The 18,219-nt window shown below is 36.8% G+C and overlaps 1 protein-coding gene across 1 annotated transcript in view; it reads left to right on the top strand.

The window, feature by feature from the left end:
- The first annotated feature begins 243 nt into the window (after positions 1–243).
- LOC143880308 (uncharacterized) overlaps positions 244–18,219 on the top strand; it is a 47,166-nt gene continuing 29,190 nt past the window's right edge. Inside the window, exons 1-5 of the mRNA XM_077383184.1 lie at positions 244–464; positions 985–1,205; positions 6,472–6,564; positions 9,561–9,644; positions 11,490–11,606. Of these exons, the coding sequence (XP_077239299.1) occupies positions 985–1,205; positions 6,472–6,564; positions 9,561–9,644; positions 11,490–11,606 (515 nt within the window). The 5' untranslated portion in view covers positions 244–464. The remainder of the gene's footprint in view (positions 465–984; positions 1,206–6,471; positions 6,565–9,560; positions 9,645–11,489; positions 11,607–18,219) is intronic.

Here is an 18,219-nt window from a genome sequence, read left to right as displayed (position 1 = left end):
CCTAATTATTGAAATCGAAAAGAAGACCTACCCTTCCCCGACGTTGGGATCCCCTCTTTCCTTCTTTCTTCCTCTCTACCTTTCCCATCTTTTTTTTCTCCCCCTTTCTTGTCCCTCTCTTGATAAGGTTTTCTCCACTTTTTCCCCACTCTTTACGTTGGTTGTGATCATCCCTTCTTTCCCTCACTCTAGCTCTCTCTCTCTCTCCTCTCGGCCACTGCGGTCAATCAAGGCACCCGCTCATGTACAGATCACCTTTTATTTGCAACATTTTTGCTCCATATTCTCTACCCCAACCTTTCCCAAATTAACCTTGCAAATTCCCAGTTCGCCCCCCAGATTGACACAGTCGACCCAATGCCCTCCTTAAGTGCCATAATCTCTGCGGTATTAGAATTGATGACAGCAATGCTCTGCAGAATGAGGGAACTTGTAAAACCCATTTTGTAGAAAATAAACATAAGGTTAAACTGCCCTTGATTAACTTAGCAAAACCTTGTTAACTCCAACAGCGAGTATGCTATGATTTGTCACAACGAATTTTTAGTGTGATATTTGGGTGGCATTTTTGATGTGGCCTTTCTGCTTATCTTATAATATTTTTTCCTTTTTCCATTCTTAATAGCCTTCATTTCTCTTTCATTTATAGTTAGTAACTGGTGCACGTACCTGATACCTTAAGAATTAGTTATGAGCTGTCATAGAGTAATATTAAAAGAGATACAACTTTTATGTACTTTATTAATTATTTTTTGGCCGGCAGACATTGATTTTCTTTTCTGAGATCGCTTGATCTTTAGAATGATTTGTTTTGTTTTGTTTTTATTGATATTATTTTGTTGTTTATTGAACTCAATTATTTTGTAATTGTAATTTTTTTACTTCACTAACTTGATGCTTTTTTCAATTTTTTTCTTTTACTCTTTTTCACTGCTTCAATTCCTTGAGTGCAAAATTTACAACTGAATTCTGCTTGTTTTACAGATGGATAGGCACAAATACGTAAAAGTAGCCTACCATGGCTTTAGGGAGATGTCCAAGGAAGATAAAATTGCAACTTATGGGAACACCTTGTTACGGGATTCTTTTGATGAGCCTGACTATGCTCTTATTGATACTCTTTTCTCACTGGCTGAAGCCTACCTATTTGCCCAGCTTGTTGACTTCAAAGATAGTTATCCCAGAAAAGTTCCTGATGGTGCTGAGTAAGATTTTTCCCCCCTTTTGTGCTTTGATGGAATTATTTATATTTGTCTGTTTCTTTGATGTTAAGAGAAAACTGTGTAGTGGTAATTTTCTTTTAAGGGAATGTTCAGTATTTCGCAGGTATCCCATTACTTCCACCAATGTGAGGGGTGGATGTAAATCCTGGTGGAATACTGATCATTTTCTGCTTGTTTCTCTTTTTCCTTTTCTTCTCCACGCTTTCTTGTAGATTACAGGAAACCCAATGCCTTCATAATTATCATGCTTTTCATTTCATGATATGTTTTCCTATGAGTGGTTGCTAAGTTATGAAATCCCCGAGTAAATTGGGATTGAAAATTAACGCTTAATGCATTTGATAAAGATTAGGATTTGTTTTTTTTTTTTTTTTTGCTAGTTTTGTATGCAGTTTATCTTACCAATATAAATTTAGTAGCGGGTCTTTCCCATTCCTGATGCAGCTAGTAGTCTCAGATTTCCATCTGAGTGCCATGATTCCTTGTGATTTCAAGGTCCCACTATATGTTGACAAGTGAAAGGTTCAGGCTACCGCAAAAAATGCATGCCAATTTGTTTAGGAAAATGGAAATAGCAAGTTACTTAAGCTATCCTTTGATTTAATTTTAGATTTTGCTTCTTAAAAATATCACCGTCTGGACTCACGAGTTGCTTATTAACCTTCATAAATTTCATCTTTTCAATGTTGTTTGATATTATCTATGCTCCTTTTATATTTTATCCTCTTCTTGGATAGACTTTTACACACACCTGTTTGGCTGTTTATGTTGTGGTTTTAGGTATCACTGTTTTTGTATAGTTCCTGGATCTGATATAGATTTCATATTGTTGAAATATATACATTTCTCTATTTTTTTTGAAAGGTCAAAATATACATTTCTCTAACAACCTTCTTTATGATTTAACTACGGGGTGATGTCTTGACTAACTCTTTATGTCAAAGTTTCGGATCTCCTTATCGTGGGATTAGGTTTCTCATTGTTCAAAACTGCATGTTTGCATTAACCTTCTTTTCTTTGGCCGTATATGATTTTAATAATAATTAATAGGCTATGATTTAAAAAAAAATTAATAGGCTGTACATATGTGCTTGACCATGAGTCTGGAGATAGTGATACCTTCAATATTTTGTAGAAATATATATTTATATATATGTAGAGAAATATGTGTGTATGTGCGCGTGTGCATTATTTTATTTATTTATCTATACTTGGATATATTTACTCATTATGTATTTTAAATTTTGTGTTTAGGCAAATGTTTATTTTTCTGTAAAAGATATATATATATATATATATATATATATATATATATATATATATATATATATATATATATATATATATATATATATGAGAGAACATTTCCTACACACTTGTGTAGGTAAGTTACCTACGCACTACCTTAAAATACAGTGGGGGCCCACATTGTTTGGGTGATCCAAACAATTCATTTGAATGGTCCTCACATAGATAGGGTGTCAACAAAAAATCAGATCCATAGGATCCTAACCATTCAAACTATGGAGGCAAAAAATGGACTAATTTGTGAAGGTTTATACACGTCCATTTTACCTCCACAAATCGTAGGGTTGGGATGATCCTATGGATCTGATTTTTTGTGGACACCCTATCTATGTGAGGACCATTCAAATGAATTGTTTGGATCACCCAAACAATGTGGGCCCCCACTGTATTTTAAGGTAGTGCGTAGGTAACTTACCTACACAAGTGTGTAGGAAATGTTTTTTCTCTCTCTCTCTCTCTCTCTATATATATATATATATATATATATATCTTTGTCTGGACATGTGTTCTTGTTGTTGTGTTATGCTTGCATCTATTTACATGTTTAAGTTGCATAGTCCTTGCGAAGGTACTATTAGTAGTCATGTTCAAAACTGTATTTCTCAAAATGTATTTTTTTCTCAAAAGATGAATTAACAATTTGGGTTTCTCATCACTGATAGCATTCCATCCATTTTCTTAGTTTGTGTTTTTAGTTTCATTAAGCTACTATAGAAGTTTTCTCCGGAAAATGCGATCTGAACTGAAGTTCAGTTTCGGTCATCATCAGCTCAACTGAAAGATTTGAAGTTGAATATGCTTAACCCAATTTGAATATAGTGAATTGGTTTCAAGTTAGAGATCAAACTGCACTTCACAGAGATATTAACAGAACACCATATCAAAAGATCTGATTTCCAGTTCAGAATTTGCTTCCGCTCTTGCTATGCATCACATTGCAAGATCATAAAATACAATTATTTTTATCAAATTGAACCTTTATTTCTATATGAAATACTATGAATACAGGAACAAATTCAGTACGATACTTAAGTAAAAACACCCAAGTCATCTGTAACGTGTCATCTACGAATGTAACAAAATACTGAAAACCAATAGGCTAGACACATGATATGGACCCCAAATATAAGAATCGACTCATGAGAAAGGTGCACAACTCTTTTTCTCAACACAAGTATGGAAGAAAGAACGGTGTTGCCTCCCAAGTTGAGACTTGACGCGACTCACGCTCAAGAACAGAAATAGGATAAAGAGATGGAACCATTTGCCGCAACTTTTCCAAGTATGGATGCCCAAGACGAGAATGCGATTGTAGAGGAGATGTAGATGAAAACAGACTAGTGGAGGAGTGAAGAGACCCATCCAGGTAATACAATCTGTTATGTTCAAGCCCTATACCCCTCTTCTTCATCTATAAATACTGGAAACCACAATGAGAGGGATTAAAGGGTACAGTTGATTTCACAGAATGAGTTTATTGACTATCTAAAAACACGTTAAAAGGAAATTTTGAGACAGATAAGACATGGGAAAGAGAAAGACATGTAGTAAGATGGACCATTCCCTGCCCAAAGACTCTAGAGTGAGATCCATCAGCGAGTGTAATAGAAGTATTAGGTGCTGACTTAGAAAACAAGGAGAAAATACTGGACTCACCAATCATGTGTGAGGATGCCCGAGAATCAATGATATATGAAGATGGTTGGGAGAATGAAAAAGCAGAGGTATCGAGTTAGCAGGAGTGGCAGAATACGCAATGGAAGAAGAAGGCTGTTGAAGAAGAAATAGAAGAAGAAAGAAGACGAAGAAGTAGTAGAAAAGGGAGAGAAGAATTGGGGGAGAGATGGAGAAGAACTCAAGAGGGGAAGAAGAACTCACTCAATTCAATTGTATTACATGCAAAAGTGCATAATAATATGTAGTTTAGCCTATTAATAGGCAATTAACAACCAAAGAAATAGAATCTTACTAAAATAAGACTTCCTAAAAGACTAAAACAACTTAATGACTAAAGCAACCCCTAATAATAGCAGAAATGGCTAAAACAACCACCAATAATATCTAATAATATTAAAAAGGTCCCTTTGGGCCCAAATAATAATAGAAAGAACTCTACAGGGCTCCTCGAGGGCGCCCCTGCCGAGAATAAACTCGCAAGGGATGTCGATCCCCATCACCCACTCCGGCTTTCCAAACTTCTCCCAACACTTATCCATAGTATGATTTGTTCTGCCACACTGAACACATTTCTGAATACCTCTCTACCTCGGCCTCCCCCTGAATCTCTATCCTTGCCACCAAGCAGGACCACACCCATGGTCATAATTTGTAGATACACGAGCAGAAGATTCCTTTGCTGTGATAAAATCCAATGTGGAGATAAACACCCCAACACATTGTAGGCGTGAGTAAACTTTATGCATGGATGGAATGGTGTCACCAGCCAGAGATTATCCTTTTACTGAAATTTAATCAGAATTCAGCCTGGGGTTTCAAGAAAAGAGAGGAATCCCCCTGGTTTGTTGGGAGGAAGTATGCAAATCTATAAAGGGGGAGGTTTGGGATTTAGAAAGATAAAGTAAGCGAATCAAGCTCTTCCGGGAAAGTGGTTATGGAAGTTTGGGGAGGAGTCACAACTCTGGACCAAAGTTACTAAAACTTAAAGTACGTACGGAGCTGCCTCTGGGCATTGGGAGTCCGAGGACAGAACAACCAACGATAAGAGAGTCATCATCATCGGGAGATGAAACAAGATATTTAGTCCCCACTGGCACAAGTACAGTAACTGACCATTATGGTTGTTGCACAGGAAAGAGAAAAGTAAGAGATCTTTGTGGTTGTGATCAAATCTGATATAAACTGGGGTCTGATCGGATCTGATTTAGAGAGAAAAGAAAAGATTAAAAGAAGAGAAACCGTCAGATCTGTTTCAAGACGATCATTCCAGACTTTGGATTAACACCAAAAAAAGGGAAAAATGGAAGAAAAGGATGAAAAAGGAGATCATATCTGATTTAGAAATGAAAAACTAGAGAAGTGATTAGTTTTGATTTGGAGATGGAACCAATACCTTCCTTTCAGATCTGCTCTTGTCTGGTGCTAGGACGGGAAAGAGCATCAGTTGCATGCTCTTATACCATGTCACAGCATGTCTAAAACAGAGAGAAATAAAAACCGCAGGGAGAGAGATTACGACGTTCAGTTTAGGGAGAAAAGATGTGTTAGTCTACCTCCAATTAGGTCGACTAACATATATATATGATTATTATTAAAAGAAAAAGACAAAAAGTGCCCCAGGGTACTTAATACAAGACAATATACATTATTCTTTGACATCTACTAAAGTCAACTATTATATAAAGGGTTCTACTACATGGATGACCACCGTTCCTATATTTTTGGGGCAGTCCTCAGACCCTCACCTTACAAGCGGTGCATATGTTTGCTGATTGGTGCTGTTGATCTGTTGGGCTGCCATGCATCCCCATTGCCAGCTGTTGTAACAGTCCCACCGTGATAGAATGGTGCCAACTCCTAATTCCTTTGTCAAGGCCTGCAAACAGTCTTAAAGGCTAATCTTTTCATGGGAAACCCTAAAAGTGGTCGAAAGGTTTAAGATCAATCATGGTTGGACTGGCAATGATTTACTAAACTTGTGGTGGCCCAACAAATCAATGGAAATGCTCGCCCGCTGCCATCTTGGAATGTATGCAATGACAGCACTTCTATAAGCAATGAAAAGCTCTGAGACACTTTCAATTGGTAATCCAATGACTCCAGAACTTAAGGAAGAATTGTTATTGGGAGCAAGATTGAACATTTTCAGATCCTAGACATTGCTTAATCTGCTTGTTTTATGTCCTCATATTTTCTACTTCTAGAACATGCTATATTTATTTTCTGAATTGCAATTAAGAAACATTATACTCTCCACTCGCAGCTATAGTCGTATGTATAGAGATGTTCGAGCTGCAGTTGACTTGTGCCATCGTGATGGAACTTTGAAGCAAATGGTTGCAAAGAATCCTGGAAAGTAAGTACTGAAATTGTTAACTTTTGCTTTAAGTTTTATATGAAGAAAAACGTTGATTACATTTCTGAATAGTAACAAAGTATGGTCTTTTCAAGAATCAAACCCTTGGTGCTCTCGGATTCCTATTTTCCCATTATGTTCACAAGAATAAGATGACCCGCACATTTTTTAATCCTTGAAATTTTAAATGAATGAACTGAATCATGTGTGTTTGTGTGTGCGCGCACACATGTCAGAAAAGTAAAAGAATTTGTTGTTAAAGTGGAAGATCAGAAAGTTGCTACTTGTACGGGATCATATGCCTAGTGTATAGTAGTGTTTTCAGAGATGGTGCGATGCATAAGCTTCATGAGAAATTTCTAATTCTCTAAATAAATTTTTAAAAAATAAATAAAATATAGCAAGAAGTAAGGAAATACAAAAACACCTGTATAATTGCTAGAAAAGAGTCTTTGGCGCTTTATTATTCTCCCCCCCCTTAACTTGTTGTAACGACCCGATTTCCGTCAAGTCGCTACGAGCAAAAGAACGCAAAAATCATGGAAATATTTTTTTTTTTTTATATTCAGCAACCACGATAAAGTCTTATTCCAAATTAAATATGTCTTACCATAACAATTTCAATACTCATACTTCAAAAGAAAAGAAAAGTTTTAAATTACCAAAGTCCAAACTAAATAAAGTCTTGATAGAAATAAAAGTGGTAAATGACGCATGACGTCAAAATGCAAAAACCCCAGAAACGAACTCTCTGATAACACAGTCCCTTATCCCAAGGTTCCTTCATTTGCAAACGCTCCACCATCTAACGCCTCAACCCCTGTGGTGGAGTAAACAACGTCAGAGCAGGGTCCTCCAGAGACCGAGCAGAGTAAGAGAGACAATATAAAAAGTACAGGCAATATAATCCAGATCCTCAGCAATATATATCAACAATAATAAAAACTGGAAAGGAATTACGCTATTGATTGCAATATAAATAACAGGAGTGACAATAATCCAAATTTATACTATGTATGCAACGATTATATAAATTGAGACAGCACATTCCCCAGGTACATCCGGCTTTTCCCCAGTTTATTTTTCTGTCAGTTCTTTTCTGACTTTCCCATTTTTTTTTCTTTTTGCCGGTGTCCTTGCCGCACGACTACCCACTACCCCTGTCTAAAGGTAGTGGCGTTATGGACTCGGATTTCGGTCTCGCATTTAATGCCGAGCCGTTTCGGGGATACTATCCCTTTTGGATGGTTTGCCAACGAAAGGCTGTACACGCTTCTCGCGTTGGCCTTTGGACCTTAGGTCCCAGGATGATACCACCACACCCTTAAGTTCCCCTTCACTCTCTCCCATGTAAATATGCAATTAGAAATTTAAAGTACATTACCTTTATCAGCCTTCCTGCATTACTTCGCATAAGGTTTTAGAACAATTTATTTTTCATTTCAATTCATGCCAGGTAAGCAAGTATAATTAAGCTATGCAGGTATTAATAAGACAAAATTTTATAAACATAACCACATTGCATAGACAAATTATATTGGAAACCATTACAAGGCAAGGTCTAACTGTCACCTGCCTTCCAGTTAGATTTGTGGATAAAATTTGACGAGCCCCCCTAGAGGAGGTGGGAAGATTGATAACCTGGCAAGGATGAGATACATAGTTTATACACTAATTTATACATCAAAATTGTACCATGTCTATTTAGTTATTATACACAGATTTTTTTACGTATACATTAGTTTATACGCATTACTATTCAAAAGAACATTTATACCCATACATATGTACTGTGGTTTTTTTTTTTAAGAAAACGAATAAACAAAAAGGGGGGTGTCTCAAGGTAAAACAAGGGCATAAGTATTAAAATTTTCGTTCTTTCTTTTCTCTTTCTGCCTTGCTTCATTTGTTTACAGCATCTCTAATTTCATTTTAACGAAGATGAGGGTTTTTGCAGGTGATTAAATCGTGAGATTTGGCACGGAAAAATCGTGGAATTGATATGGGTAATGTATAAATCATTTTATTTATTTATGTATTTTCCTTTTTGTATCTTGCTTTCTTAGTTGTAGAAACACTAAATTCATTTTAACGTAGATGTCGGTTTTCTGCAGGTTTTGGAGTGCGATAGGGGGCATGGAAGAAATCGTGAAAAAGAAATGGGTTTTACAGAATAAACAGAAAGGGTTCCATAGCATACACGGTTTTGGGGATGAAATTCCATGGTTTCCAAAAATAGAAGAAGAAGTTGCCATGGGATTTCAAGTAAAATTCAAAAGAAGCATACCTCTCGGCTGGTGAATGGAGAAGACGAAGAATCAAGATGGGTTTCACAGCCAAGAACCGTCCGAGCCTCTCTTTTCTTCCTCTCTTTCTCACTGTATTCTTTCCCCTCTTCTTCTCTTGATTTTTGATTTTAACAATGAGGTATGTAACTAATTTGGGTGAGACTTTTAAGCTTTTCTAAGCAAGGATGGAAGTTACCACAAAATAAATACGATCCATAAAGAAAATCTTTATTTTTGCCCATTCTCCTCTTGAAATTTTGAGATCGTGATTTCCTTCCTCATAATTTCCAACCGTTTTTCCTTTTAATTGTTACCAGCCTTTTTAATTTAGTCATCAAATGCCCCTAATTACTTCCCTAAATTATGAATATTGAACGGCTTTATGTAGTTTTTAGATTAAATTTTAGATTTAATGAGGGTAGTCTTTACACTTGTCCTTGCTTTGTATTTGCTCAATTGTTCTTTTACCCACTTTGTATTGACTATCTCGGTTCTTTCTATTTTTCTTAATAAATTTGGCTGCCTTCTTACAAAAAAAAAAAATCTAGAAAAGAAATGCTTCATTTCCAATCATAAATCATCATTCAACTAAATTGTTAAAGGTTATATAATTTTTATTTTCTTCTTGAAGAATTATAAAATCTACCATTTTTTACTATTTATGTTATTATGTACTCCTTGTGTTTTGACCATTGTGCATTTATTAAGGTATATCAATGAGGATCTATCAATCGTCCCAATGCTTAAAATGCTCCGAGATTCTGGTCGTGCGACATTCTTGGTGACAAATAGGTACCATATTTTCTTTCATGCATTTCTTTTCACATAAAAGAATTTTGGAATGGAAGGATCCATTTATATGGATGACGTGCTCTAGATTCATATTGATATCTCCCTTGTTTAATAACATCGACACTTAGTGACATCCATTGTCACGCATATCTGGTAATTTAGTACATACCACTTGTCACATGTAATTCATATAAATATTTATACATAATGCATGCACCACATTTCACATCCAATTCATATAAATATAATTATGTACCATATACATATATTGCTTTAGTATACCACTAATGCACTTACGGTTTTGGTTTCGGTATGCATTCCGGTTTCGGGAACGTTTCGATGGGGATGGAAACAGAAACATTTAGGTCTTTTATGTCAGTTTCGGTGGAAATTTAGAACTATGATTATAATATGGTCTTATCATCCTCCATTGTTGTTATATTTGTGGGTTAGGAGCATTTGTTGTTAGTCTTCTCTTGAGTAAGGCAAGCTTGACATTCTAGGTACCTGCTATTACTTCCCCTATAAACTAATATGACTGCTGAATGCTCAAATTTCTCGGATCTATTCTAAAGATTTCCTATGCATACCTGAAGGTAGTCATATCACTCATTTTTTCCAATTCTTATTGAACGTAACTTAAACAGCAACTGTGAAGCATAAAAGGCATGCACCTATAATGCCTGTAAATAATGTGAAGAAGGGATTTACTTTATGTTAATGTTGTAACCCAAATAAGTGCTCTAGTAATCCCATAAAAGCTTGTAAAATATTAGGAAATATATGGTCTTCAGCCTTATTTTCCTAAAGAAAAATAAGGTGGGCAAAGGTAGAAATTTAGAATCGGGGGCCACATGTTCAATCTTCCAAACCATTCGTTTGCTAAGCCGCATCTTGGATAGACCATGCCGGTGTGCCCCCAAAGTCTTACCTATAGACGATCCTTACCCTTAATTGGCGATCTGCAAGTGAGTGGTTAAAATGATGGATGCCAAATATTCGCATTCAGCGGGGAGATCTCTCTGTTTTTTGAGGGTTAAGATTTGTCTAAAGAGGGAGATTTGGGTGGTATACGACACTCCTGATGAGCCATCAGTTGAATGTTTTTTTCTTGTTGAACACATGCTCCCCACCTATTCTTTTTTCTTCCCTTGTGGCTGGGTTCTAAATAATTTCTTTTGCTGCAGCATGTTATATGGATTCTTCTAAATGGGCAAAGAACCCGTGTCGGACACGTCCCTAATTCCAATGTGTCAAGATCTGCTTAGACACTTTTATGCCTCTTTTAAACAGTTTTTCTCTCTTTGAATACTACTATCACAACTTTACAATTACTGCCATCTTAATAATTAGTTTCTTAAATGGGAATAAAAAATTATATCTAAAAAATTAAAATTTAATAATTGATTAAAATATTTTGGAGAATCAACAAATCATTCTTTTTACATTATATCTACTTACCTATTAAAAATTTCAATATATTACTTGTTATTAGTATATTATTATGTAAAAAAATAAAATTTAATAATTGATTAAAATATTTTGGCGAATCGAGAAATCATTCTTTTTGAGTTATGCCAAATCAAACACTTGACTCCCAATGTCACAGGCTCACAGCAACCTACAGTTAAATCAGTGGGCATCTTTATATGACCTTTTTATTTCCTGTGGATGCCAAGTTTGATCCATTTGATTATTTTTCTCTTATACATGGGCTTGATAGTGGCTGTTTTTCTTTGTTATGATACTAGTGAAACTGGATTTGGGTTCTCCACCGACTGTTTCTTGTGTTATATTTTTGTTGTACTAGCTGAAAGTAGAGTTTCTGTTGTTTATCTGGTGCAGCTTGTGGGACTACACAAATATCGTGATGAATTTTCTTTGTGGAGGCCAAAGTTTGAACGGTTGTTCCCCTTGCAACTATGATTGGCTGGAGAAGTTTGATGTCGTCATTACTGGCAGGTTCTTCTTATTCTTTGGCAATTTATAACTTGTAGGAATGAATCACAGGCTAGTACTGCTCGGAATTCTTGCTGAATGGATAAGTTTGATGTATCTCAATTGGCAGCAATATTGTTTGCATCTCTGGTTTCTAGTATTTTTTTTGTTTTGGTAGGTAAGCTGGGATCAAACCTCTGACCTCTAGTTTGAAGAACAAATCCTTAAGCCATTGAACTAGAGGCTCAATCCCAAGGTTTCTAGTGTTTGATATAGCATAACTCATTAATCTCTCAGTGGTGTTTTCTTTTGGTTGTATTTAGGTATGGTTTTGCTTGTATTTAGGCTTGGTGTTTGTCGATGATGATAGTTGAATTTCAGGCAATTCATTTTCTATATTGCTCTGGTACCTTATGAGATCTGTGTCCCTAGAACTTGAAGTCTTTGAATTATTTCTTATTGTATAGTTATATGCTCTTATAGTAGATGTGTAACGACCTCAAATTTACTAGATATTGTAATTATATTTAAAACCCTCCAATTAAATTCGTATGCCATAGGTACACACTAAATTAAAATCTCCCAGATCAGATTTGATAACCTAATTATATAAATTGGGTAGATCACTGTAAATCCAAAATTTTAGGTAGTTAAGTATAGCCTTAGGGCATTTCTTGCTTACTATGAAACTTAATTTAGAAACTTGGATTAATGAGAGAATCCAATAAATTACTTCTAAGTATAGTTAAATCAACTTAAAATACTTCCTATTAGGGCCATATCAAATAAGGAAGAAAAAGGGGAAAAGGGAAACAAGACAAAAAAAAAAATTCTAATTTGTGGGTTTTAAAAGAATCCAACGTATGGGTTTTTCTACCCATTTTGATTTGCCGTCCAAAAGAAAACCAAAAAAAAAACCGAGAGAGAGAGAGAAGAAGAAGAAGAACAGGAAGAAGAAGAAGAAGAAGAAAAGGGGATTTAGGGTTACCTTTCCATCTAAATCCAAGTAAGTACTATTAACTCCAAACTCTTGCTTGATTATAATCCAAAAATTTAAGCCCTAATTACAGCCAATTAAAAATGAAAATAACACAGACAAGAATGCTTTGCAACTTCTATTTTCTCAAAATCCTTTGTGAGAGCTCAAAACCCAAATCCCATGGCCTCTAATCTTGAACCCCATTAATGCCTTCAATTCTAAGTTAAGCCATCATCTTCATCATCCACCTTCATGAAACCCAAAACCTGCAAAAAAAAAAAAAAAAAGAAGAAAACCCAAAAACGTATGTGTTAGGCAAAGAGGATAAAGTCAACAAAAAAAAAAAAAGGGAAAAGAAAAGGGAATGAATAAACCCACTCTCTTTCTACCTTGGGCCACCCTTATTAGCATCTTTTAATAATAAATTTTTGTGTTAAGAGGGAGGTCCAGGGAAGAAAGGGGGTGTGATCATATGTCAAAAAGAAAAACTGTACTTAATGAAACACACACTGATATATATATATATATATATATATATATATATATATATATATATATATATATTTATAAAATACGTGGGTCCACACATATATGGGTTTTATACCTATATGGGTTTTTATACATATACGGGTTTTATACCTATATGGGTTTTTATACATATACGGGTTTTATACCTATATGGGTTTTATACATATATGGGTTTATATATATACGTGACTCCATACATATATGGGTTTATACATATATGGGTTTTATACATATATAAGGGTCAAATTATTCCATGGCAGTGGGAGTAGTTGTATTTAAAGAAACACATGTGTGGGTTTATACGGGTAGATGTACTGGATTCTGGGCATGCCCCTGAACATGGCTTAATAAACTAGGTGAGCGGGACAGCTCCTGTAACCATATATGAATATTCACTGGCATGTTTCGATACCTAATATATATATATATATATATATATATATATATATATATATATATATATATGATAAGTCTTTTGATCATTTGAAGACGAGTAGCCGAGATAAACTCAAAAATTTGCAACATCGCGATTAAAACAGAATTGACCCAATTAAACCTAACAAGATAAATAAGATGGTTAGAACGGTGGTTAGAACACTTATCGTATGATGATATTTTGTACAGATTGCTGCCTCCGCAACTTATAGAGACGTTCCTTACCAACACCAAGGAAAAACAAGGCAAGTGAATATGGACTCGCTTCATAACGGTAACTCAGTGTAATTCTTATGATTATTTGATATATGACTGTGTTAGAAGGTAAAGGCATCGCATATGTTTCAATACCATATTTCTTTAGGCTTTCATTTCAGAAAGCGAATTTGCTATGATTTATGTTAGATAAAGTTGTAAATTAAAATAGACCCAGCATGTTCATAAAGAAAAATTGTAGATTCTGTATGCCATTCTAGGATTTGGAAACGAGGGAGGGAGGACTAAGGCAGACCCTTAGATTCGTCCTTGGGCAAAAGCCAAAAGTTACCCAGGCTGAGAGCGTACGACACCTGGCTGACAATGCATTTCGGGTGGAACCATATGGTGACCCAAAGAGAACCCTAGAAAGGAGCACGTCTCATTAGGGGACGGAGGACTCCTTGATGGTCAATAGTTGACGGCCAGGCTGGAAGGCCACCGAACATGATTTTATTGGGAATTGCCGTATGACTATTGGGGATGAGAGTACATATTGCTTGATTTATTTCCACCTATATTTCTTCTTGTAATTTGAATAAATAAAATGCCAATGTAGTTATGTCTCATTTATGTAGGATTTGAGAAAAACTGTATAGTTTAAAATGGATTCTAATATTGATCATTGAGAATTTTTATGGTTATTGTACTGTATTGCTTTTATGTCGTTAGCCATTTTCCTTGCTCTTACGTTGCTACATTTCCCTCCACAGGATTAGTAGAAGAGGGAGCCTTCGCAAACGAAGACATATAAATAAAGCGGGAATGGGGAAATAAATAGAGAGGGTGGGGTGACAGATGGGTCACCTGTCGTTTTATTAAACTCAGTTTAAGTTATTAAATTTCGGGCTGTAATAAATTTTATTTGGAATGCTAGGTCTTTAATTTGGAACAGAGTGAGTTTTAAAATTATGGATGAATTTTATTATTGTGAATGCTTCCGCTCAATTAAGTTGTTCCTTTTAAAAAAATAAAAAATAAAAAATTCAGGTGATTTGTCAAAATAGGTGTAGCGGCCTGGTTCTGGAAATCGGGTCGTTACAAGATGGTTTTGGTTTGGAGGGGTTTGGTGAGGGCTAGGTACGAAGATGATAGTGGTGAGAAGGGTAGTAGATTGTTTTGGTTTGGAAAAGGGCGAAGGAGCTAAAGGCTTTGATTTGATTTTCAAGAGGTAGAAGATGGTAGATAAGGGTGGCCGTTTGCATGAACTTAGAGACGGTATTGGGTGAATGTACAATAACGGAAGAGAGAAGGGGTTGCTTCAGTGGTTAAACTTGCATCAAAGCAGGAGGTAACCTAAATACAACATGGATGAAAAAACTCAAAGAGAATGATAAGTTTTCATTAAGTAAACCTATGCACTTCTTCCCAGAAGAACAAGATAAGAAGATACTTCTCCAAAAGAAAGAAATTATAACTCAAAGTGGAATGCTCTTCATTGAGGTTTATGGTCCTTTTATAGAGGTGGAACCTCTTTACAACAATAAATAGCCTACAGACATAAAGACATATTTTCCAGCTTTCACACACACACACACGTCATACATAATAAATAGTCTATAGACAAAAAGAGAGATTTTTCAGCTTTCACACACACAAGTCTTACCTAACCTTGGGTGTTCACATTGGAACTAGTTTCCTTGTTTCCAACTTTCACACTTGAAACACTTTATGTTTTCACACTAGAACACTTTGGGTGTTCACATTGGAAACCCTTTGGGTTTTTACACAGGAAACACCTTGTGTTTTCACACTAGAAACCCTTTGGGTGTTTATATTAGAATTTAGAAACACCTTGGGTATTCACAGTGGAAACACTTTGGGTGTTCATACTGAAAACACATTGGGTGTTCACACTAGGAACACCTAAGGTGTTCAGACTGGAAACTAGTTTTCTTAACTAACTTGACTAGTTGTCATTTTCTTCTTGCTAAAGTGAGCAGTGGCCCACTTTGATGTCATCGGATGGACGAGGCAATAGTGAAATCATCCGAACGATCTCCAATTTCCTTCATTTGTCCAGGATCGACGAGGTCCATCGATCTAAGAGCCACTTTAATATCCTACCGATCAGAATGATTGGCCTTCTGATAGTACTCTTCAGCAATATGATCGGCCTGATCACCGATCTGACGCATCTGATTGTTAATTTGGAGATTTCTGAAAGGACGATCAACGATCATGGAATTTCGACCGGATGTGCCAGACTGCCAGCATCACACAAGCTATTAATCATAACATTATCTCATAATATATTCAATTTCTCTCATGAAGTCACAATCAATTTGTCCATTGAATTTCTGATCGTTGAAAGGACAAATGAATACAAAGCAATACAACAAGAAAAAATGTGCGATCAACCATAAATTGGGCTGATTGCAAAGAAAAGGAATGCAATTCACCACGAAGGGGTGGAGGGAAAAAGGGATGCAATATGGCACGAAGGGCTGGAGGCAAAGGGGTTTGAAATCCACCACAATGGCTGGAGATAGAAAAAAGGGAAAAAAACGTAGAAACGAGAGAGGAGGAGAAACATTCTTACGTATAGATTTCATGGATGTTGGGTTTTAGATCTAAGGTGCAGAGTTTTAGATCTACAGGTTGGAGGCTTAGATGTAGAGTGTAGGGTTGTAGATCTAGGGGCTTAGGGTTAGATCTAGAAGGTTTTCTAAAATCTGAAAATAGTGCATTAGAAGGATGGTTGGATTTGTGTTTGTAAACTTCATTTCACCTCGCAGAAGCATGCATCTTTCACTCCTTAGACATGGGATTTGTATGGCCAATGTACTATTTTGTTTCCGTATTTTGGAATCACGTATCTTTCTGTTCATAAAGAGGGGGAACCTGGTGAGATTCATCTTTTGAGCTCGTATGTAATCCCTTCCAACTCTAATTCTTCCCCATGAGTGAGAGACTCTTACTTTATACTTTTTGACCTGTTTCTCTTATTTATTTTTCTGGAAAGACGGAAAGTACTTTTATGCTCAAATTCTAAAAAAATTTGAGATGTGGGAGGAACGTCAGGGGGACTGGCTCTGTCCCCTTTGTAACTATTGTAACTTCAGGTGGAGAAGTAGATGCTGTCGATGCTAGCACAAAAAGAAGAAATCACTCTCTCCATCTTCTTCACTTCATGATAAAACCAGATCAACTCCACATGTGCGGGGGTAAATCGCAAATGGAAAGCTAAGAAGGGAGTGGATAGGCGAAAGGAAGATTGGTCTTGCTCTTCATTTGAATATGTGAATTTCAAGTGGTGAGATAAGTGCCGTTGGTGTTGGCAGCTTAAAAAAACCCCAAAGCTGGTGTCCAATGTTAGTCCGCCATTCTCCCTGGATAGCAAGGGTGGGATGTGGCCTGATAGTGGTGACGTCCTATTACACGTCTGGTGGGGGTGGGGGGGGGGGGAGGGGGGGGGTCTCTTCCTTATCTATCTCGGGTGGCGAGGGATTCTTTAAAGTCATGTCTAATAGGGAGAAGGAGAGATATCAAAGGGACCCTAGAGGATCTGTGGCTCTGGGCACGGAAGCACTTGGAAATTCCATCGTTACACTGTTCATTGGCTAAGGATGAGCTCCTCTTTATTTTTGAATCAGAAAACAGGCCAATAAGATCCTAACCAGGGGATCCGAGGCCCTGGGAGATCATCTCTTGTCTCTTTCAGCGTGGCATAGGGATTACAACCAGGGTGAGGAAGCTCTCTGGGTTAATTTTTACAGTATCCCTTTGCATGCTTGGACCATTTCAACGGTGGAAGCCTTAGGGAGTTTGTTCGGTGCAGTCTTGGAGACAAAAATGGAAGGTAATCACAAACACTGTATGAATTTCGTATCGGCCGAAATCCTAACTTCCCGTTGACGCTTATCAGGTCCTCCTGTTAATATCCGGATCTTTGATCAGTATTACCCTGTTGGATTTGAAATTCAAGAGGATCCTGTGGATTGCTCAGTTAGTCTCGAGCTCCTCGGCCATAAGGGGTGGCCGGTTGCCTTAAATTCTCCCCCAAAGATTTTTGCTGGTTTAGGGAAGCCGACGGTGCCGTTAACTGCCAGCATTCTGGTGCAACAGGATAAGCTCCTCGGAGAACCTTTGGGGCCCCTGCCAAATTCAAGTCCTGGTTCTGTCCAATCAAATAATGGTGTGCGGCCCAAGATTAGACTGTTGGTACGTGGGCGGGGATTGGGGAAAAAGGTTCTTGGTCAGGAATATCTGACAACTGTTGGCTTTGGCCTTAAGAAGTATGACCTTCTTGCCCTTAAGCGGAAATTGAGAAAAATTAGACGGTTGGATAAACCCTTTCCCTCGTCCAGCGTAGTTTGTGCCATTGGAGAAGTACCTGTTGGCCACCACCTAACTCTTTGTGGGTGGGGGCCTTTCCCCAATTTTGGCTAAGGATTGGGTTTAAAGCAAGGTTGCCAGAGCGGAAATCGAAAGCGGGAA

This window comes from Tasmannia lanceolata, unplaced genomic scaffold (assembly GCF_043159265.1).
Source record: "Tasmannia lanceolata isolate RefF3 unplaced genomic scaffold, GAP_Taslan_0.1 ptg000006l, whole genome shotgun sequence".
In the NCBI taxonomy this organism is placed as follows: domain Eukaryota; kingdom Viridiplantae; phylum Streptophyta; class Magnoliopsida; order Canellales; family Winteraceae; genus Tasmannia; species Tasmannia lanceolata.
Note: the sequence above shows the minus strand (reverse complement) of the source record. Positions and strands in the feature narration are given on the sequence as shown.